This window comes from Patiria miniata, unplaced genomic scaffold (genome assembly GCF_015706575.1).
Source record: "Patiria miniata isolate m_02_andy unplaced genomic scaffold, ASM1570657v1 HiC_scaffold_13, whole genome shotgun sequence".
Classification (NCBI taxonomy): domain Eukaryota; kingdom Metazoa; phylum Echinodermata; class Asteroidea; order Valvatida; family Asterinidae; genus Patiria; species Patiria miniata.
Window position 1 is genome coordinate 5,001,833 of NW_024037051.1, and position 20,760 is coordinate 5,022,592.

Genomic DNA, 20,760 nt, shown 5'->3' on the forward strand with positions numbered 1-20,760 from the left:
GGTTGAATTTGCGCAAGTATCCCGAAATAAAGCAACTGTCCAACATTGTCTTAGTATGGTAGCACACAGAAAAAACTGTATTCAGTAGCCATGGTAATTAAAGCCATCATTATTGGTACATACAGATTTCAGTTTGAGGTATGTGCATCAGAAATTTGTAAAATTGCCGAGTCCCTTTCATGCATAATGGTTAAAGTTTGACAACATTTCAGCCATGACCGAATTTCTCGGCTGTGGCAGGCAATTACACATATGTCTATGGGAAGTGGCTAAATCCACTTCCCATAAACACATGTGAATGCCGGTTGTAGTCAATAAATTTAGATGCAGTCCTACAAATGGATGTCAACTTGTTCCCATATTGCATTTTTGTGTACGCAAGATTTTGCTCACACAACAGCAGCATTTCTTTAAATCGCTCATATAAAATGGCATTTCTTTTACCTCCGGGCAGTAGTTTTGTAAAGAGTAGAATCTTATGTGAAAGACCCTTTTGTTCTTGTTCTCCCTTTCTAAATTGGTTCTGTCCCTGTGTAGCCCTGCCCTGACTCCGTGCCTTATGACCGAGCATTACGCAATCAGCGCATCCTGCTAAGCTCCACGGAGAGCCAGACGGGACTGGCCCAGCAGCTTGCGAAGACCAGCGAAAAAGTGAGCCAACTAGAGCAGGACAGAGAACACTGGAAGCTGGAGGCACAGCTGGTCCAGATCAAACTGGCCAAAGAAATCCAGGTAGGAACTCTCAATGTTTGGGTGGAATAAAGAAATTGACTTGGGTTGGGTGTGAACCATCTAGAGCAGGACAGAGAACACTGGAAGCTGGAGGCACAGCTGGTCCAGATCAAACTGGCCAAAGAAATCCAGGTAGGAACTCTCAATGTTTGGGTGGAATAAAGAAATTGACGTGGGTTGGGTGTGAACCATCTAGAGCAGGACAGAGAACACTGGAAGCTGGAGGCACAGTTGGTCCAGATCAAACTGGCCAAAGAAATCCAGGTAGGAACTCTCAATGTTTGGGTGGAATAAAGAAATTGACTTGGGTTGGGTGTGAACCATCTAGAGCAGGACAGAGAACACTGGAAGCTGGAGGCACAGCTGGTCCAGATCAAACTGGCCAAAGAAATCCAGGTAGGAACTCTCAATGTTTGGGTGGAATAAAGAAATTGACGTGGGTTGGGTGTGAACCATCTAGAGCAGGACAGAGAACACTGGAAGCTGGAGGCACAGCTGGTCCAGATCAAACTGGCCAAAGAAAGCCAGGTAGTCACAATGTTAGACTGAAAAAAGTTAACAAAACGGGATTTGGATCACCTCTGGAATATCGTACTGGTGCTCTACAGATAGACCCATCTAGACCTTGGTGAGCAGTCTCTCAGTTTGTCGGTATCTTTGTTCAAGGGGCACTGAATAGGTTAACTTTTATCATAGTCAATGCAGAATTAAAAACATTGACTTGATTAGGATTTGAACCGTGGGATCAATACCCCAAACATGTGAAATGGCATCAGATACCTTTCAGAGTTGTCAAACAAACCACAATGGGGCATTTTCTAGATTAGCTTTTAATCAATCTGTATTAGTTTGTGATCAAATTATGTGGCTTGCGGGGTTTGGTTTGAGTGTGACACTGAACATTTTTCCTTACCACCAGCACATTTTTAATGTGCTGCCTTCATACATGTGGTCATCTAATCAGTGAGTCATAAAGTTACACTGCCCAAGCATAGCACCCCCCCCCAAAAAAGAGAAAAATCAACTTGAATTGCTGATTTTTCAAGTACTGAGGTTTCCAATGAACTTTTGAGAAAAAAGGAATGCACTGTTTTTGCTTTGCACCTCAGAAAAAAATATAGCTTCCCCATTGCATCGCGACGTTTTCTTTTTTTTTAATATAGAGGTTTAGCTCATTTAATAAGAACTGATAATTATTTTAAAGTGCTGGTGTTGTTGTGGCAGTATATTTTCATATGTTGCAACTATTTTTTTTCTCTGTCAGAAATGTGTAGTCTTTGAGTCGGAGCTTAAGAGGTTGCGTGCTGGAGGAGGCAAAGTGGTCAGTCCCATTGACCAGGAGTCTATGGTGGCCCAAGCCATGGCCAAAGCCGTAGAGGTGGACAGTATACCCAGTAGAGCCTCGGATAAGGGCAAGGCGGAGCCACAGATTGACACGTCCATGGTGAGTTGCTTGATGTCAGTCAATAGGACCCTCTCACTGACCCACGTGACCCAGCCTACATGGGGGTACTGGAAAGGCAGCATCTCCATTGTAGTATGCAAAGATCATATAACGCTGCATGCAGTAGGTAGTAGGCAAGCCTTCAAAGCTGTGATGGAAAGTCAGCATCTCCATTGTAGTATGCAAAGATCATAGAGCGCTGCACGCAGTAGGTAGAAGACAAGCCTTCAAAGCTGTGATGGAAAGGCAGCATCTCCATTGTAGTATGCAAAGATCATAGAGCGCTGCACGCAGTAGGTAGAAGACAAGCCTTCAAAGCTGTGATGGAAAGGCAGCATCTCCATTGTAGTATGCAAAGATCATAGAGCGCTGCACGCAGTAGGTAGAAGACAAGCCTTCAAAGCTGTGATGGAAAGTCAGCATCTCCATTGTAGTATGCAAAGATCATAGAGCGCTGCACGCAGTAGGTAGAAGACAAGCCTTCAAAGCTGTGATGGAAAGGCAGCATCTCCATTGTAGTATGCAAAGATCATAGAGCGCTGCACGCAGTAGGTAGTAGGCAAGCCTTCAAAGCTGTGATGGAAAGGCAGCATCTCCATTGTAGTATGCAAAGATCATAGAGCGCTGCACGCAGTAGGTAGAAGACAAGCCTTCAAAGCTGTGATGGAAAGGCAGCATCTCCATTGTAGTATGCAAAGATCATAGAGCGCTGCACGCAGTAGGTAGTAGGCAAGCCTTCAAAGCTGTGATGGAAAGGCAGCATCTCCATTGTAGTACGCAAAGATCATAGAGCGCTGCACGCAGTAGGTAGAAGACAAGCCTTCAAAGTTGTGATGGAAAGTCAGCATCTCCATTGTAGTATGCAAAGATCATAGAGCGCTGCACGCAGTAGGTAGAAGACAAGCCTTCAAAGCTGTGATGGAAAGGCAGCATCTCCATTGTAGTATGCAAAGATCATAGAGCGCTGCACGCAGTAGGTAGTAGGCAAGCCTTCAAAGCTGTGATGGAAAGGCAGCATCTCCATTGTAGTATGCAAAGATCATAGAGCGCTGCACGCAGTAGGTAGAAGACAAGCCTTCAAAGCTGTGATGGAAAGGCAGCATCTCCATTGTAGTATGCAAAGATCATAGAGCGCTGCACGCAGTAGGTAGTAGGCAAGCCTTCAAAGCTGTGATGGAAAGGCAGCATCTCCATTGTAGTACGCAAAGATCATAGAGCGCTGCACGCAGTAGGTAGAAGACAAGCCTTCAAAGCTGTGATGGAAAGGCAGCATCTCCATTGTAGTATGCAAAGATCATAGAGCGCTGCACGCAGTAGGTAGTAGGCAAGCCTTCAAAGCTGTGATGGAAAGGCAGCATCTCCATTGTAGTACGCAAAGATCATAGAGCGCTGCACGCAGTAGGTAGAAGACAAGCCTTCAAAGCTGTGATGGAAAGGCAGCATCTCCATTGTAGTATGCAAAGATCATAGAGCGCTGCACGCAGTAGGTAGTAGGCAAGCCTTCAAAGCTGTGATGGAAAGGCAGCATCTCCATTGTAGTACGCAAAGATCATAGAGCGCTGCACGCAGTAGGTAGAAGACAAGCCTTCAAAGCTGTGATGGAAAGGCAGCATTTCCATTGTAGTATGCAAAGATCATAGAGCGCTGCACGCAGTAGGTAGAAGACAAGCCTTCAAAGCTGTGATGGATGGCAAAAAACTGGGACAGCACGATTATGACAACCATAAACGGCACAGGTAGTGACCATTATGTCATTTGATAAAGACATTGCGGTTATTTTACGTGAAAATAAGCCCTACTGTGTAGTTTACAACGCACAACGTTGTTGCTAACCAAACGTTGCCTTTTGGACAAAATTTGAATATTTTAATTTGCGGCTCGCTTGAGTTCAAAGGTTCAAATTTATGTGACCGTACAGTGATATGTCAAATTTCTATTTTTCATTGGCACACTAGATAATTTCTTATGTTAAGAGCTTTAATATTTTAAGATAAAAATCATTTTTGTTTAGACATTCCTAACTGGAGAAACAGACGTCCAAAGTTACAGTGAAAAATTGCAAGTTCAACAACCTATAACTCACAAACTGCATGACCCAAACACCAACATTTAGGGGTTTTGGAAGTTTCTCATACGACCAAACAATTCGGGCGATTCACAATGCAGTGCACCACCAAGAGTTTGCCATGGAGAGTTCATATTTTCGACAAATTCAGTGCGTGAGACATTTGAAATTGTTGGTTTTTCTGGACAGTAGTTTTGTAAAGCGCATGATTTGGGTATATGTTTGCCATTTTCTTTTCTTTTTATCAGTATGGTGTTTTTTTGTAAGGTGGCAGAACGCTATGCCCCAATCTATAACAAATTAGCTCAAGTTGTCTACTGACACTCATTCAAATGGGCCGTGTTTTGTCGACCGTAAACTTAAAAAAGGACTCTCCTTGGCAAACTCTTGGTGGCGCACTGCATTGTGAATCGCCCGAATTTTATCAAATTTCAAGAAAATTTGTGAGATTGACCCCAGAATAGTGTGTTGATTTGACACGGAATGACCCTGAGGTGACATTAACTTCCTTGCCCCTTCACCATGTTTATGTCTTAGTTTTATAACCTTTTTTGTCCTCTTGCAAACAGCTAGGCCAATTGGAAGGGATCACCATGGACTTTGGCGAGAGTGATGAGACATCGCGTGAGAACCTCATCAAGTCTCACTACACTACACGCCTAGCTCAGCTAACTGCCCAGCGACAAGTGGTGGACGGCAAAGTGGTCAATTTCAGTTCAGAGGTAAGTACAACCTCATGCTTTTTTAGGGGGGGGTGTTCTGGTTGACATCTGTAGACTTTGTACGCAAGAACCCTTTCAACGGTGACAAAGAGAAACTTAGGAGAGATCACTAGGGACTCTTGTTTATGGACATTTAGAATAAACTTTGGTTTGCATACTTCGTACAATGCACGTGGAAACCAGTACGTGCATGCAGTGTGTCCCTTTCAATAGAGCCCATGAGAGTGGTAATGAATTACCATGTACTGTTCATGCACGGAGTCAATACTCCAGAAAGCCCATGTGAAGAGGTACATTGTTTGTGCACATTCATGTGACATTATTCTGTTGATGTTTAGCATCTTTGTTTGCAAATCATCACAAATATGAGGGGTCACAAAACACCATCTACTGTGTGTACATGGAGTCACTACAGCAGTATTGTAGTATGTATATTGTTCCGTTGTCCTGTTCAAAGTCGACCATATGGACTCCGTCAGGGGCGTAGCACGGTCATTTTTATTGGGGGGGGTAAAATTTTTGAATAGGGCACTTGCACATCCATTGTGAAATGTAGACAGGTTTTTTTTTCTCCGGACACTTGGCCTCCATAAAATCAAAAGGGGGGGGGGCTGGTTCCATCTGTCGATGGGGGCACTGTTCAAAACCGACAATTATGCACACAAAGGGCCAATATATGGTGCTTTTCAAGGCAATACATGTGCGAAATTCTGAAAAAGGCACCCAAAACGGCAGATGCCACAAAAAAGGGCACCACTTCTTTTTTGAAAAGGGCACTTCGTAAAAAAGGGCACTCTTTACAAATTATTGGGGGTAAGCCCGTTGAAAAAAGGGCATTTAGATGGAAAAAAGGCAGTCTTTACAAAATATTGGGGGGGGGGGGTAGATGCCCCCCTTACCCCCCCCCCCCCCCCCACTGCCTACGCCTATGTCCGTGATGACGCTTTGTGACAACCTCAAAAGTCCCAATAGGACGGACACACTGTGTGCGTGTACTGGTTCAGGTTGTACATGTATGGGGGGGCTTCGTATGCATGACTTATATTATTCTGAATATGCACATACACATAGCCTCTTTGTATGAGCATCAGGCGCCCTTAGTTTGAATGTCCTCCCAGTTGTCTCCCCCAACTCCCCCTTTGTGACCATTGAGGGGATACTTGTGCACGGAGTCCGTATCGTTGTTGTCCCGTAGCGTGGCGCGGCCCCTAACATTGCGCACTTTGATTTTTCGCATCTAGCGCCTTGCTAGAGGAAAAGATTCACCTCAAATTTCACAGTAAGTGAAATTTCATCAAGCTCTTAGCATTCATGTTCCTAAACCTTGAGTTTATCTACCCGTTACAAAGTTAAGGGAGAAATTTTTCTTTGGTGTGATTCTCCGAATTTATTTAGAAGTTCACAATGAACCCTTTTAAAAAAGTGGCCCCCCCTCCCCCCCCCCCCCAAAAATAAAATTCTGACAAACGTTAAGTTGGATATGTGAATGGAAATAATAATGATTTGTCATAATTTCTCAACTGTAATTTCCGAGATTTGTTAAAGTGCGCCATGTGATAGGGACCACTCAGCCAATTTTGTGCCCAATTTCTGAATGCCACCATTTTTTGAATTTCAGACTACATTTTATGACACTGAAATTGTTCACAAAGGTTCAACATTAAGCATTCTTAAGGTAAAAGTACCAGTATTTATCTGAATTTGAAATTTTTCAACAAAGAGGTTGGGCAACACTACATGAGGAAAGTAGAAGGAAACGTTGAAGTGTGCCACGCTAGGGGACTCCACTATAATGTAATGTAACATGGTCGATAAGGAATTAAGTCTGAGAAACTAAACAGTTTCGTCCGAGTACTAGGGCTGTTGATGATGGGTAGAAATATGAGTAACAAGAACAGATTACTCAAAGTTTCTGGGAGAGGACTTGGACTTGAGTGTGAGTCTGAGTCCTTTTTGCATATTCTCTTCGATACTGACATTTCTGAAGCAGGCTGTGTCTGAAACAAACATGGTCCAACTCATTCAAAGTACTGTGTCATCGAAGCCTTAGTACATGTGTGTAGGCCTTGAATCTTACCATGTGATCTGACGGCACTTAAACGACTCGACCAAATCACAATCTACAGCTGTTGTTTGTGGTCTGCTTTGTATAACTTTGTGTAACTTTTTTCTAATAGAGTTTTGGAGTCTATAAGAAATAATCAGAATAACTTCATATGTTATTTTGGGAATAACCGGACTTTTGTCCTCATATTGACAGCCTACAAAGTGTGAAGATGTAGCACCTTGTGTATTATGGCTTCTTTGAGAAACGGTGTCAGCCGTAGAATGCACAATGTATGTAGGCACTGCCAGCTGTCAAAATATCTGTTGACATGCACATTGAATGTTTGTTGTAAACAACCTTGCTTAGATAACTGTAGTATCATCTGGAAAAAATACAGAACTGCAGGAGGTTCACATGTGCATGCACTTGACGTATGATTCAGCCTTTATATGTGGTTCTGTACCGGTATGTACCTTGAATGTGAATTTATAAACAACGGATGAAGGGTATTTACAAAGCTTTCCCTGAATTCCTCCCACAACACTTCAGACCCTATGTGAATCAAGAAGCTGCTTTACATTAAGGCATGTTGCCAATCTCAGTCGCCTTGGAATTTAATATCCAATCATTTCCGATCATTGGGTGATGAGTTTTTGCTCACCCCACTTTCCAACAGATGTTCGCAGACGCTCACTTTCCAAGTTGATCCCTGCCCCCAACCCCACCCCCTCTTTTCCTAGCCAACTATCGGAAATGATTCAAACACGGGAAATGGTCTCCCAACACCACCCCGAGAGTCATAGTAGCTTGAGACTACATTACATGTATACGCCTTTCTTGTCTACCCTCTATATGGAAAAACCTAACTACATGTAGCCTATGTATTTTAGTTTGTTTAGAGTGGAGACGAATGGTTGTATTTTGGGATATGTCCTTTTGTGGTTTGCTTGAGTACATCCTCTTTCATAAGTCCAGTATGAGGGATAACACTGAACTACATGATTAAATGAGTCTTTAGGCAGGTATGAGTCATTCTCCAGACCATTTATTGTCAGTCTCATCTTGTGCTCAAACTCCTCCGGGCTCAGCTTGCCTCAGTTTTGAAATTGTCAGTCTTTTCTACAGGCTTTGACAGAGTTTGACTCTGCATCATTATCATCATATTATTATCATTATCAAAAGAATGCTGAGTTCTTAATTTTATCGGTTCAGAAATGCCAGAATTAAGTGTCTAGTTAGTCACAGTGTGCAATACGGGGTGAGTCAAACAACAGGAAACCCATATGGACCATTTTTTATATGAAGTTTTGCATGTAGCACTTTCAATATCTAGGATATGAAAGCTCAATTAATAAGCTCTCTTTTAGTACAAGAATCATTCAAATTAATGAATGTAACTTTTCAAGTTACTGAATGTTAGGCCAAAAAAAAAAATATTCGGTCTCTGGTCAGACCAAAGTTCCGGAATTGACGCGGGCACGCGGCTTTTTTTTTTTTTTTTTTGGCTTTTTTCTTTTCTTCAAGCTTGGATTGTACAGACAAGGTGGGTACTATTTTGCTTTTTTGGTGTCCTCATGTACATTGGTGTCCTCCATAATTTGCCTTGGTGCTTTCGATCATTTGCCTTGGTGCAATTTCCCATTCCTTGGTGCTCTTTGGTAAAAAAAATTGAGGAGGTGCGGAAATAGAGGGCGCTGTTGGAGCTACCGCGGAACATTTTTGAAAAAAAAAAGATCGACGAGCATGCTTAAAATCGACGCGCGCGCTGACCAGAGACCGACTTATTATTTTTTTGGGCCTAACCCCTTGCCTTTTTTTAAATTTTGACCAAAAAATGAAATTCCTTGAAACTTGCTAGAAAGATGCCTAAGGGACCCTAAAACTTATTCCAACTCCATTTGCAGCTAGATTTGCCTTTTAAAAGAAAATATGGACCAAAATATGGTGAAAAATCAGTCAAAAATGGTTTGTTTTTTTTTTACAAAATCGATGGTTTTTGCCCAAATCTTCAAGATATGGATGTTTGAGTATTGATTGGTGCTCCTCTGACTTCCAATGGAAGTTCTGCATTGTTTTGAGAAGAGTCAATTTTTGGCCAAATTTTGATAAAAATGTAAGGCTAAGGCCAAAAAAAAAAAATATTCGGTCTCTGGTCAGAACCAAAGTTCCGGAATTGACGCGGGCACGCGGCTTTTTTTTTTTTTTTTTGGCTTTTTTTTTTTCTTCAAGCTTGGATTGTACAGACAAGGTGGGTACTATTTTGCTTTTTTGGTGTCCTCATGTACAGTGGTGTCCTCCATAATTTGCCTTGGTGCTTTCGATCATTTGCCTTGGTGCAATTTCCCATTCCTTGGTGCTCTTTGGTAAAAAAAATTGAGGAGGTGCGGAAATAGAGGGCGCTGTTGGAGCTACCGCGGAACATTTTTGAAAAAAAAAAGATCGACGCGCATGCTTAAAATCGACGCGCGCGCTGACCAGAGACCGACTTATTATTTTTCTTGGCCTTATGTCCACGGATCACAAAAAAGGTAAGTGTTCTTTCAGCAAAATGAAAACAATTCACATACATCCCCTATGAGAATTGTTTTCGTTTTGCTGAAAGAACACTTACCTTTTTTTGTGATCCGTGGACAGAATCAAAACCACACTTCTAAGATTGTCAAATCTGCAAACTATCCTAAGTTGCATTCTCCATATTGTAAAGCCACAATTGCGCTGTTTTTAATCTTACGCAGACCATATACATACATGTACTTGTAGTTTAGTTTGTATGGGCAAAAAGCATTTAGTTTGTATTTGTATGGGCAAATTGCATACATTCCATTTTGGTGTTCCAAACTTGACACAGTGTAACCCATAAAGAGGCAAACTGGATGATACATGTTTAAACAATGAGAAGAGATAAACTACAAATGATCATCATAAGAACCACAAATGACTATGTGCATGATAACTATAAGGTGGACCATAGAAATCGAATAGAGTGGGGTTTGAACCTGTGACCTGCAGCCCTTTGTATCGCAACTCTACTGAGCTATTCAGCCATTGCATCTACAGCGTGTCTCAAAATAAATGTAGCAGTCAAACAACATTGTTTATCTGAGGAAACTAAATCGTTTGTTTGGTTTTTTTAAAAACAATTTACCGTGAGATGATGGAGTATTTCTTTACCCTTGACAAGATTTTTGTTCTGTGTTATTTGGGCGTTTTGTTTAAAAGTTACGGCAAAGCTTGTAAAGACTGTCAAAATCTGTTTGGGCCACTATAGTATTGTTCACAAATCTTACCTGTTCATCCACTGAATACTGGGGCTTTAGATTTCCAGCCATCTTTGGTCGCAAATGCCTCAATTTTACTTCATACCACTTGGAGTTAAATTTAATTGTGAATTACCAATCAAAATTTAGTTGGATTGGCATGGATTAGCTTATCGTTCTGCAACAACACACCTTCTTGGTATGTGAATGCCTTTCATTAGATACAAGATAATCTGAAAAGTGACCAAATTTGGAATTCAAGTCCTTTCGTTTAATTAGCTGTATCTCTGGACTGGGGTGTCCAAATGAGATGAGATAAAGACCATTGAGAAGAGTATTTACTATACCTTGGGACTCTATGGATAGGTTTTGCATAAAGAGAGTGCTAGTATTTTTAATATTTATGGATTGACTGCTACATTTTTATTGACACACGCTGTATGTGAATATGAAATGAGGTTCCAGTGAATAATCCTACAAGATGACATCCCTGATTGTTATGACCTGATTCTCAATTGACTTGTGATTGATTTTGCGATTGACTTGTGATTGACATGAGTACAGCTCGTGTCTTCTTTCATCTACTCCTCTTTGGCACTAACACATGCATGTCATAATTTCTGTCCATGTGCCAATAATAATGAAAGGCCCCAGGTTTGCGATATTTCCCAAATTGAAAATGCAGAATGTGACATGTATACGTTGATATTTTCCATTGTTGGTTTTAGAGGCAGACCTTGCAATCTAATATGAAGCGTTAGGTAGTTTTGCAGATCAGTCCAGTCCAGACAGCAAGAGTCAAGTGCTTTCTTTATTCTGTACAGTGTGAGTTGTGTCAATGCCCTGCCGTGCATTACTGACTCAGTGTGTAAGGTCAATCATGTATTCTGGATTGACTATTTGCATATTTATTAAATGATGTCTGTCGCGGTAAGCAAGCTGAAGCTTTACCATTTGATCCAGACGTGCTGTACAATATATGCAAATTTAATTATTTATTGCTATAGGAATCCAATGCTTTGGATCCTTTAATGTCTGGCCTTAAAAAATACCGAAAAAAAGTTGTTAATGAATAGCGGCGCGGAGTTACATAACAGTGTGGATTTGCTTTTACTGCATCATGGGCAACAACGCCGGCAAATGACAGTACTCAAGATCCCTGCGATAATATCAACTTAATGGATACATGTGGCAGGTCATTGTATCTTAGGTTATTAACCTCAGAACAAAGCATTCTAACCAATAGGCCTGAATTATTTAAAATGGGCAAGTGTTTGATTTACTGGCTTGTATACCGGTAGGTTTCCAACTTATGCAATTTGCACTTCAGACTGGCAGCTCCTATTTTCCTGCTTTGCACTCTTTGAAGTTCATTTACCTCATCCGGGAGTTGAAAAACCTTTCATGCCAAGTCAGGGATATAAACGCCTCTTTATTCTTTCCGTGACATATGGAGTTTCCATTATCATCATTTTCAAAAGCACAGAATAGGACAGAGAAAAGGGATCATGGTTGCTTGATTGATTCAACCTTTCTTGCTGGTAGGTTTTTTGGTGATGTATCCAGGCATGTTTTGATTGAGGTTACAATAAGGCTCATGAATAGATTCAATACTTTGACTCCACTGTCTATTGGCTGGTTGAAATCTATTGTAAACCACCTGTCATACATGTTCTGACTCTGATAACTTTACGTATAAAAAAAAAAAATCAATGCAGCAGTACAGCAAAACAATACAACCAGTCCTGTAATTGGCGTTTTTTCTGCTGTTGGATGTGGATAATAAATAAATAAATAAATAAATAAATAAATAAATAAATAAATAAATTTGTTAATATTCACTTCTTTCAATTGCCCAGTTGTTTTTTTATGTGATTAGTGATCTTGTACATTTATATGTAGCCTTCTTGCAAGAGCCAAGTGTTGTTTTACACAATTATAGACACATATGGACATTGCTAGATGTGAACTTGATGTGCATAAACACCAGTATTACCCCTGTTCATCAGGCCTAGTCAGCATTTCCCTGAATAATCCACACACACATGTTCACTTGTTCGGTAGTTGTTGGTCACCACACACAAAATTTGTTTGGATCAAAATCATTTCAGAGACAAAGTTGTCCAATGTAAAACGTCTTAATGTTCTCCCTGTCATACCACGGATGCATGCTGCCATTTCTTACAATTAAAATTGGCGATTGGTCCTTGGATTTGTCATAGGAGTTCATTCAGCCACCACTGATAGATCTATCAGGCATCTCCAGTCCCAGGTCTTCCATTTGTCAGGTTGTTGTCCTTGAACTGTTTTGGCAAATGAACTCAGCATCAGTCATTACACGGGATGCCTCCTGTTTCGTTGACACTTGAACAGAGCACATGGATGAGATTCCAATTAGTTACACTGCTACGGGATGCATTGACTTCTCCTAACATTGACCAACAAATGTCAGTGACCGTTAGAGCAAGGATAGGGTCAGTTCCCGTCGGTGACTCAATGCCTCACCACTGATTGGATTATGTATGTGCTGTGCTTCATTGTTACGTTCCATCAGACTACAGTCTTTCTGTCTTTTGTGTGAGAATATGTAATCTGGTGCAGGCAGTGTTGGGAACAGAATTGAATCTTATTCTGACGTTGAACAAAGGAGACAATGTGCCTTGAATTTTCTGTACAGAACCTCAACCCAGAACAAACCCTGTATTGGGGAACGTTTTAATCTCTGAGCCTGTCAGTGACAATTTGCTCTGAAACCACACATCATGCCAGGTCCATTTACACTGAAATTAGTCAACACTTCAAAAAAGTTTGTAAGTTACAGGGACCATAGAGCCTCCATGCAGGGATGGAATTACTGAATCAAGTGTCAAAATGCCATCTGGAGTTTGAGAGAAAAAACAAGGACTTTCAAAGCACAACAAATTCTATGTTGTCTTGAAAATGTAAACTGATGTTTGTTTAAAATTACCATTTGAGAAAAAAAGTTACATCCAAAAGCCATTTTAACAATACACAAAACCATGTGTTTCGTGATTCGCCTTGGAAGTTATCTGTATCCTCCATCATACCCATTACAGTCTGTGAAATCTTACATGTTAATCTTACAAGTGGTACCCAGGGCTGTCTACCTGGTATAAAAAAAGGTCAACGTGTAGAGATGCAGAGTTGATTAGATTCATGAAATTGGCCTGAAGCACCCTGGAACCATCAAGTGATGATATCGCATGACCGTTTTTTATGGCACTTTAACTCAAATTGGGAAGAAGCAGAGTTGAAATTGTGTGCACCTTCTCCCCGTTAGTCTTGGTACAGATGTCAAAAATAACCTGTCAGAAAGGTAATTCAAAAATATGACTGGGCAGTGGAAGGGTTAACCTGATCATCTAAGCCTGAAGTCTCATCCAATCCCCAGTGCTTAGTAGATTATCGAGTTGTACATTCTCCCCATTCAAGTGTCAAAGTGAGTTTAGAGGGAAGACTTATTGGGGCCTGTCTTAGATTGATTCCCTCCTAACAAGATAAAGTGGTATTTGCAGCATACCAGGCCCCTGACTTTAAGCTCTTCCGTTTCCCCTCCGAAGATGAAACAAATAGCTCATCAATTGTGACGCCCGTCTTTTGTGTGTGTGTGTGGGTTATCCTCTTTCCTCAAAGCCTCTCAGGCTGTTCCATTATTCTCAGAGGGATTGTTTGATATTCATGATAGTATGAGGGGTAGTTACTTCCCCATGACCAAGGCAAATGAACTTATTGTGATACACATTGTAAAGTACTACTGACGCAGAAATTGCTAAAAATACAAATTCAAAGAAGTGAACTGTGCAGCCCCTAAAAATACCACTTCTTATATTGATTACATGTAAAAATAGTTATTTGACTTCTCTTTTCTCAATTGTGATGTTTTCAGCTTTGCATAAGGATAATGTTCAGTCACTGAACCAAATTTGAATGAGGTGCAGAATTCAAGTCAGGGGTGAGCACATGTTTACTCTGGTAAAGAGGAAACTTATAGAATCACACAGAGCAGAAATAAATGATGGGTGCAGTGGTGTCATTGGTGATCTTCCCTAGTCTAAATGGAATATTCTGGCAGGCAGATGATACACTAAACCAAAACCCTTTAGGCTGGGCACATGTATATCTTTTGTAGTTTCACAACAGGTCAAGAGACTACAAACTAGGGGGTCTACTGTCCCCCCCCCCCCCCCCATTAAAAACCCCAACTTCTATGCACATTCAACAAACTCAATAAGCCTTTAGGTTAAAGTGTAGGCTTAAATAAAACCTTCATTCCACTTCCCTTCCCCTTCCCTCCAGTGTACATAAATGACTTTGGATGTATATCCTGGTAGATGGTTCACCGAGGATGACCGGGTACCGGTTCAAGGCACGGCAGTGACCGGTTGACAACAGAAGGCACTGACATTGTCAGTGGCACTAACACACACACACACACACACACTGGGGGTCATTGTCCAGATAGTGTGGTTGATGTGACTGACTCTTTGCCAGGTTCATGACATGGAGCAGAGTTTGTTTACCGGGGTTCCCCGATCAGATCACCGACCGGGCGGTCGTTTAACCACTGACCCGAACCGACTCTCCTTGTCCCAGCCAGATAATGTCTGGTAATAGTATCCAGTATCAGAATATTTCTTCTTTCTTTTCTCTTGTTTTTTTTCTTCTTCTGTCATTACTCATATTCATTCACTGGTTTGGTGGCCAGGGGCCTACAACAGCGTTTGATGACTTCCCACCAGGAGAGCAATTGGTTGTGTAAATTCAGCCACTCCAGAGTAGCAGCAAGGTACATGGATAAACAAAAGACATTCGTTGGATTGGCAGTTTTTTTTCCCTTTTTTCTTATTGGCTAGAGGCATCGTGAATGGTGTGATTTTTGAAGCCGTGGTTTGTATGTACATGTACATGTAGATGTGTGTGTGTGCACATTCTGCATGAATCATTTACGGTTGTAATCGGTGAGGACATTGCCCTCCAGGTCTGGGCTCCGAGTTAAACTTGGCTGATCTGGCAGTGATGACAACACTGTGTGGTCGATTCCCTTGGGAAATACATAGGGCCCTGGGCAACATTCAATAACATACCGGTAAATGCTAACGGAAACGAAGGAAACATGAACTTGTCCAGACCCCTGCCTGCTGCGCCGTTGAACATTGGCCCTCAAGGCCTTTCTCACATTAGTATTGCTTAGTCAACAGTATGATTCATTATTGATTATAAAAAATGCCATGGTCTTATAACTTTTTGAAATATATGTTATTTAAATTGTTAATTTTCCATTTAACAGTGAGTTGCGGCATGTGGTTTGTCAATTCATTTTGCAGGTAATTATGTGCTCTGCGCAGTTCCATCAGAGATGCCACTTTTCTGGTTTTAACCGGAATACCATTTTTTTTTTTTAAACTCACGAAATTTCGGGTTTATTTCGGCCATCAAAATAAACTGGAAGAAGAGAAGAAAAACTGGAAATGCGTTGATTTTTACTTTGTTAACGCTCTCGATTTTAGGCGCACGCACAGAACAACGTTGTTCGTTGAAGTAGTCTTAAAAACAGTGTTTGTTGTTGCCAAGCCTGCATGCGATACAGGGGGCCACTGTACTTGCACGCAGTATACAACGGTGCCTCGCGCGTGCTTCACCGCGTGCGGGCGTGTTGTGCGCTAAGCACAAGTTCAAATCAATTGTTAATATGCCTTGTCCAATCTGAAAATTGAGTTAACCTTGTTCATTATAAAAAAAATACTAATGAGTAATTAACAAAAATAAAACCTTTGAAAGTTCAATATCAAAACAGAAGTATTAAATTGTCTTTGTCTCCACTTTGGTTAAAGGTGTGCGGTTTTGTGTTATAAACAAAACACTTTCTTTTGTTGTTGTCTGGGGATGGGGGAAGGGGAGGCTGTGTAAAATTTTGGGGGAAATGAGTGCTGTGGAGGTAAATAAGCAAGGTGGCATGAAATAGGGTTACTAGTGTCATTTAGTGATGGTCAGTATCAAATTCTAAGCTATTTTCACATGTAGCTGCGGGATAGCAGCTCATTAAATCTTCATGTCTCTCCGTTAGTTAGTAACAAACTGACATTGTCTATTGCTCCTACATGTTTTGACCGATTTCAACTAAACATGTCAAATGTATGGTAGCCCAGCCCAAACTTGTCACATGACCAAACTGGGGTCAAAGGTCATCATGGGGTCACTGGCGTCCAAAAGCTGAATTTTTTTTTACTCAAAACACTACTCCTTCCAGAAATTACATGGCAAAATCACGTGACTCATGCATGAACACAAATTCATTGGCCCGCAGCTTCCGAGATCCGATAGAGCTTGTTTTTTATTGCAATGGAGCTATTCTATTTAGAATGTGACTACATGAGGTACAATGTGACAATTATAGCACACAGAAGAGTGAAAAGAAGTAAATGAATACATATATCATGATCTTCATGTAGTTCAACTTATGATGATGTGAATTTTGCAATACACATAACGTCCTGCCACAGGCATACAATACCCTGCTCAGGCAAGACAAACTTTTCAGTGGTTATTTTATTCCACATGTATGCAGTAGAGAAAGTGCAGATCTTATAGTGAGATACACAGAGTGCGATATGGACCATGGTATACTGGATAATATCACATGTTGTTGCCATGGATCAATCAATCAGGATCAAGGATTCAAGTTTGCTTGAAGATATGTAATGTATTGTTATGCTTGTCAGCTAAGGTTACATCTCTAAAGTCCCATTGGTCCGACGTACCATTGGTCCGACGTCCCATTGGTCCGACACCCCATTGGTCCGACGCCCCATTGGTCTGATGCCCCATTGGTCCGACGCCCCATTGGTCCGACGCCCCATTGTCCGACGCCCCATTGGTCCGACGCCCCGACGCCCCAACACTCCGACGCCCCAACGCTTCGACGCCCCAACGCTCTGACGTTTAGACCAATGAGACGCATAGACCAATGGGCTGTCAGACCAATGGGACGTCGGACCAATGGGACGTCGGACAATGGGACGGCAGACCAATGGGACGTCGGACAATGGGACATCGGACAATGGGACGTCGGACAATGGGACGTCGGACCAATGGGACATTGGACTATAGAGACGTCCCCGTCAGCTTATACCAGTACATTTATTTAGTTTCTCACTTACTCTTTAGATTTGACCCTCAACTGTTCTGCACATTTTTTGCAGTCCAGATTTATTCATTTATTGTTAACAGCAATGAACAAATGTTTGTTAAAATCTTTTGCATACTTGTGTGCTTTTCAAAAATGTCCATGTTACGTATGTCCTGATGATTTTTTTGTCTACATGAATTATGACCCAGCGCACAAGTTATGAACAAAAAACATGAAGCATGCTGCTTGTGCACACTGTATGCTTATTGACCAGCTGTCATCTTTTTGAGCAACAAGAACAGAACCCACAGCAGCATGGATCACATTCGCAGTGAAACAAGCAAAATATGGCAAGTCTTTGTACATGTACATGTACTTTGTGGCTATTTCATTTGCACATTCTGAAACGTCTGATTTGATATGACTGTTTTACTTTAATAGGGGTATTGAATTTTTTGATTTCATATCAAGATAAAAAAAACCACAGCTCTGACTGTTGGAAAGTGAAAGTTACTGGAACATAGTTACATGAACTGGTACATACATAAAGGGTTTCTATTAAATTTTCTAATGCATGGGCTCTTACATGGTCAAAATCATATTATTTTAGCAGACCCGTATTCAAGAATGACACTTACACAAATCTAACTTTGCTCAATTTAGAGAAAAAAAAGTTGTTCACCTTATATAAAATAAGAACATGCAGTTCAGTATTGTAGGAGTCCTCATATGCTACAACCATGCATACACTACACATTGTGATACATCTGTCTAGTACACTCATTAAAATTACGATACTTACATACAAATGTACACTGATAAGATGTATTCAAATACCTTGTATTGTGGCATTTATCCTTTGGATTGTAGATAGTGTGAATGATGATCAAAATTGGTATCAAAGTAAATTAGCTAATTAAACTGAGGATATTGGTACTTATGACTGTGTAGATGTATACATGATATGTATTCATCATTTCCTTGTAATGCTCAAGATCACTCACCCAGACCACATCACACTGTCATTGGAATAGAATTTTGCCCCTTACATAATGTTTGGCCTGATCAATTGTTAACCAATATGTTGGGTTTGCAGTGTGGCGGCCACTATGCCCAGTTTCATTGAAGAGGTCTTGCCACCCCTTGAATGGAGTCAGAAACCTTTCTTGTGGGTCGCTCAACCTTTTATCGGGGTCAATAACATTTTCCCTGGGCTGGGATGAAGAAAAAGGTCTTCTGCCTTCACAGAGAGACCTTCTTGGATGGGACATACCATTATTGTGAGTAGGGGGAAAGGGTTACAGTTACACTGTGTACACCGTGGGTGTGAATGTGATGTGAAGGCCTGGAGGGTCTGGTACAATGTACTTCCCCCTCGGTAATATTGGAGTACTCCTGTGAGAATTGAGGAAGGGATTTATTACAACAGATTTTTTTTTTTCGTTTCAGTTGTCTGGGTTGAGGGCTGTGGGATGGGAAGGGTGTAGTAAGTTCAGCTTTTGTAATATTACTGGTAATTGCAACGTGGAAGAATATTGGAGAAAACAAGAGACAAATAGCAACATTCAAGAATTCAAATAATGCATGAATTGAGAGTTCATTCTTTTAAAAGTGATATTTTTTTCTGGGTATGTTTTACTCATAATTTATGGATTATTTGAAAAGTGTGGAAGAGACACAGATGAAAAATTCAAATGGTGGAAAGAAATATGTGCCTGTACATGTGTCGTTCTATAAATGTAGGGTCCAAAGTGTGACATTTTCCCTGTCCCTGTTACCTTGGTACATGTACTTTGTAATTTGCTATTCAAGTACATTACTTCAGGCAATTTGTTGTTTGTTGGGTAATGGGGAGGTGGTTTGCTATTCATATCAGTCTCGGGGAGGGAGGCATGACTGCATTGGGTGCATCAGAAGTATAAAATCCTAGACGTCAGATGTAACAGGGACAGGAAAAAGTGTGGACCCCAAAACGTAAAGAGTGACCCGAGCATTACTTCAATCTCCTTTTGCATTTAAAAATTCAACTTTTCGGCTATTAAATTGACTTGCTCAGGATCAAAGGATGCCTAGGGTAAATCTGTTATAATCACTTCTACATATATGTACATGTTTCTGATATATGCACATGAAGATAATATTTAAATGAAGCTGTTATGTAATGTTTATTTTGCGCATGTTTACCTCCTTACATCACAGTAGCGTAAATCTGGTGGACTTTTGGTACATTTGGTACAATTCCACATATGCGAACAAAGCATTGATGTCATCGAGGGAACAGAGCTGTATTTAAAGGGTTACTTAATTGACTTGAGAGAAAAAAACTTCAGGTCTAGTACCAAAAAAGGTTTTGTCAGGGGTCAATGTCAAATTGTCAGGGCTTTTTGAGAAAAAAAATGAAGGAGGTTGGCCTACCCCCCCCCCCCCCCCCCCCCCCCCCCCCCAGACGGCAGATTTTCCAAGATTACAGATGGATTCTTTCATTTTCTCAAGTCTTTTGCCTGATGCAAAATTGTGTCCAAAGGAGCCGTCACTATTTCTATGTAGCTACCATTTTTTTGGAAGCAAATAAAAAGGCAATAAGTTGACAATAAATTTGCACCATATTGCAAATGTATTTATGTACAAAAAAAGATTAGAAAGAGGCATTTTGTATTTTTGTTGTGAGGCAAGTGTTAGGATACACATAACAAGTCAGCCTGATGCCATTTTACAATAATTCTACCTCCATGCTTCATGTCAGTTCCCTTGATACTAGTATCATTGCAAGATGTTACATGTATGAATTGGCAAATACTAATAATAACATAGTACATTTATTTAGCGCTTTCTATGGGCATTTCAAAGCACTCTCTTTTTTTAGAGACCGGCAAATGAAGTTTATGAAAATATGAGACCCATTATGTAGCACCTTTATAAATAACATGAAAACAATATGTCACACACACAATACATCATTCTACAACCAAAGTTTCAAACAATCAGGCACTACAGGCAGCAACACTGAAATGAATCATTTGATTGGCTCATTGGGTCAAACCAATATCAAGCAGGGGTGGCAAGTTACAAAATGACTCAATTACTTGTAGCCTTGAGTCTACTGTGTACATTTTAAAATTGTTTTTACATGTGTATCAATAAGAGGAAAAGGAAGGAATGTTTAAAAAACAAAATAAATTGAGTAACACGTGATCGACAAGTAAAATCATTTTAAAAAAGCATAAATATCAATGAGTCATATCTGCAGTTTACAGTTTTATCTTTTTTTTGGCTTAGCTCTAATGCGATGGGATTGAAATGAAATGTGGTCTTCGCAACTGAGCTTTAAAATTACATGTATGATACA

At 40.7% G+C, this 20,760-nt stretch overlaps 1 protein-coding gene across 1 annotated transcript in view; it reads left to right on the forward strand.

Annotated features, from left to right (window-relative positions):
* LOC119721525 (protein phosphatase 1 regulatory subunit 21-like) overlaps window positions 1–20,760 on the forward strand; it is a 79,254-nt gene that overhangs the window by 44,736 nt on the left and 13,758 nt on the right. Inside the window, exons 14-16 of the mRNA XM_038191603.1 lie at window positions 538–732; window positions 1,997–2,176; window positions 4,811–4,963. Of these exons, the coding sequence (XP_038047531.1) occupies window positions 538–732; window positions 1,997–2,176; window positions 4,811–4,963 (528 nt within the window). The remainder of the gene's footprint in view (window positions 1–537; window positions 733–1,996; window positions 2,177–4,810; window positions 4,964–20,760) is intronic.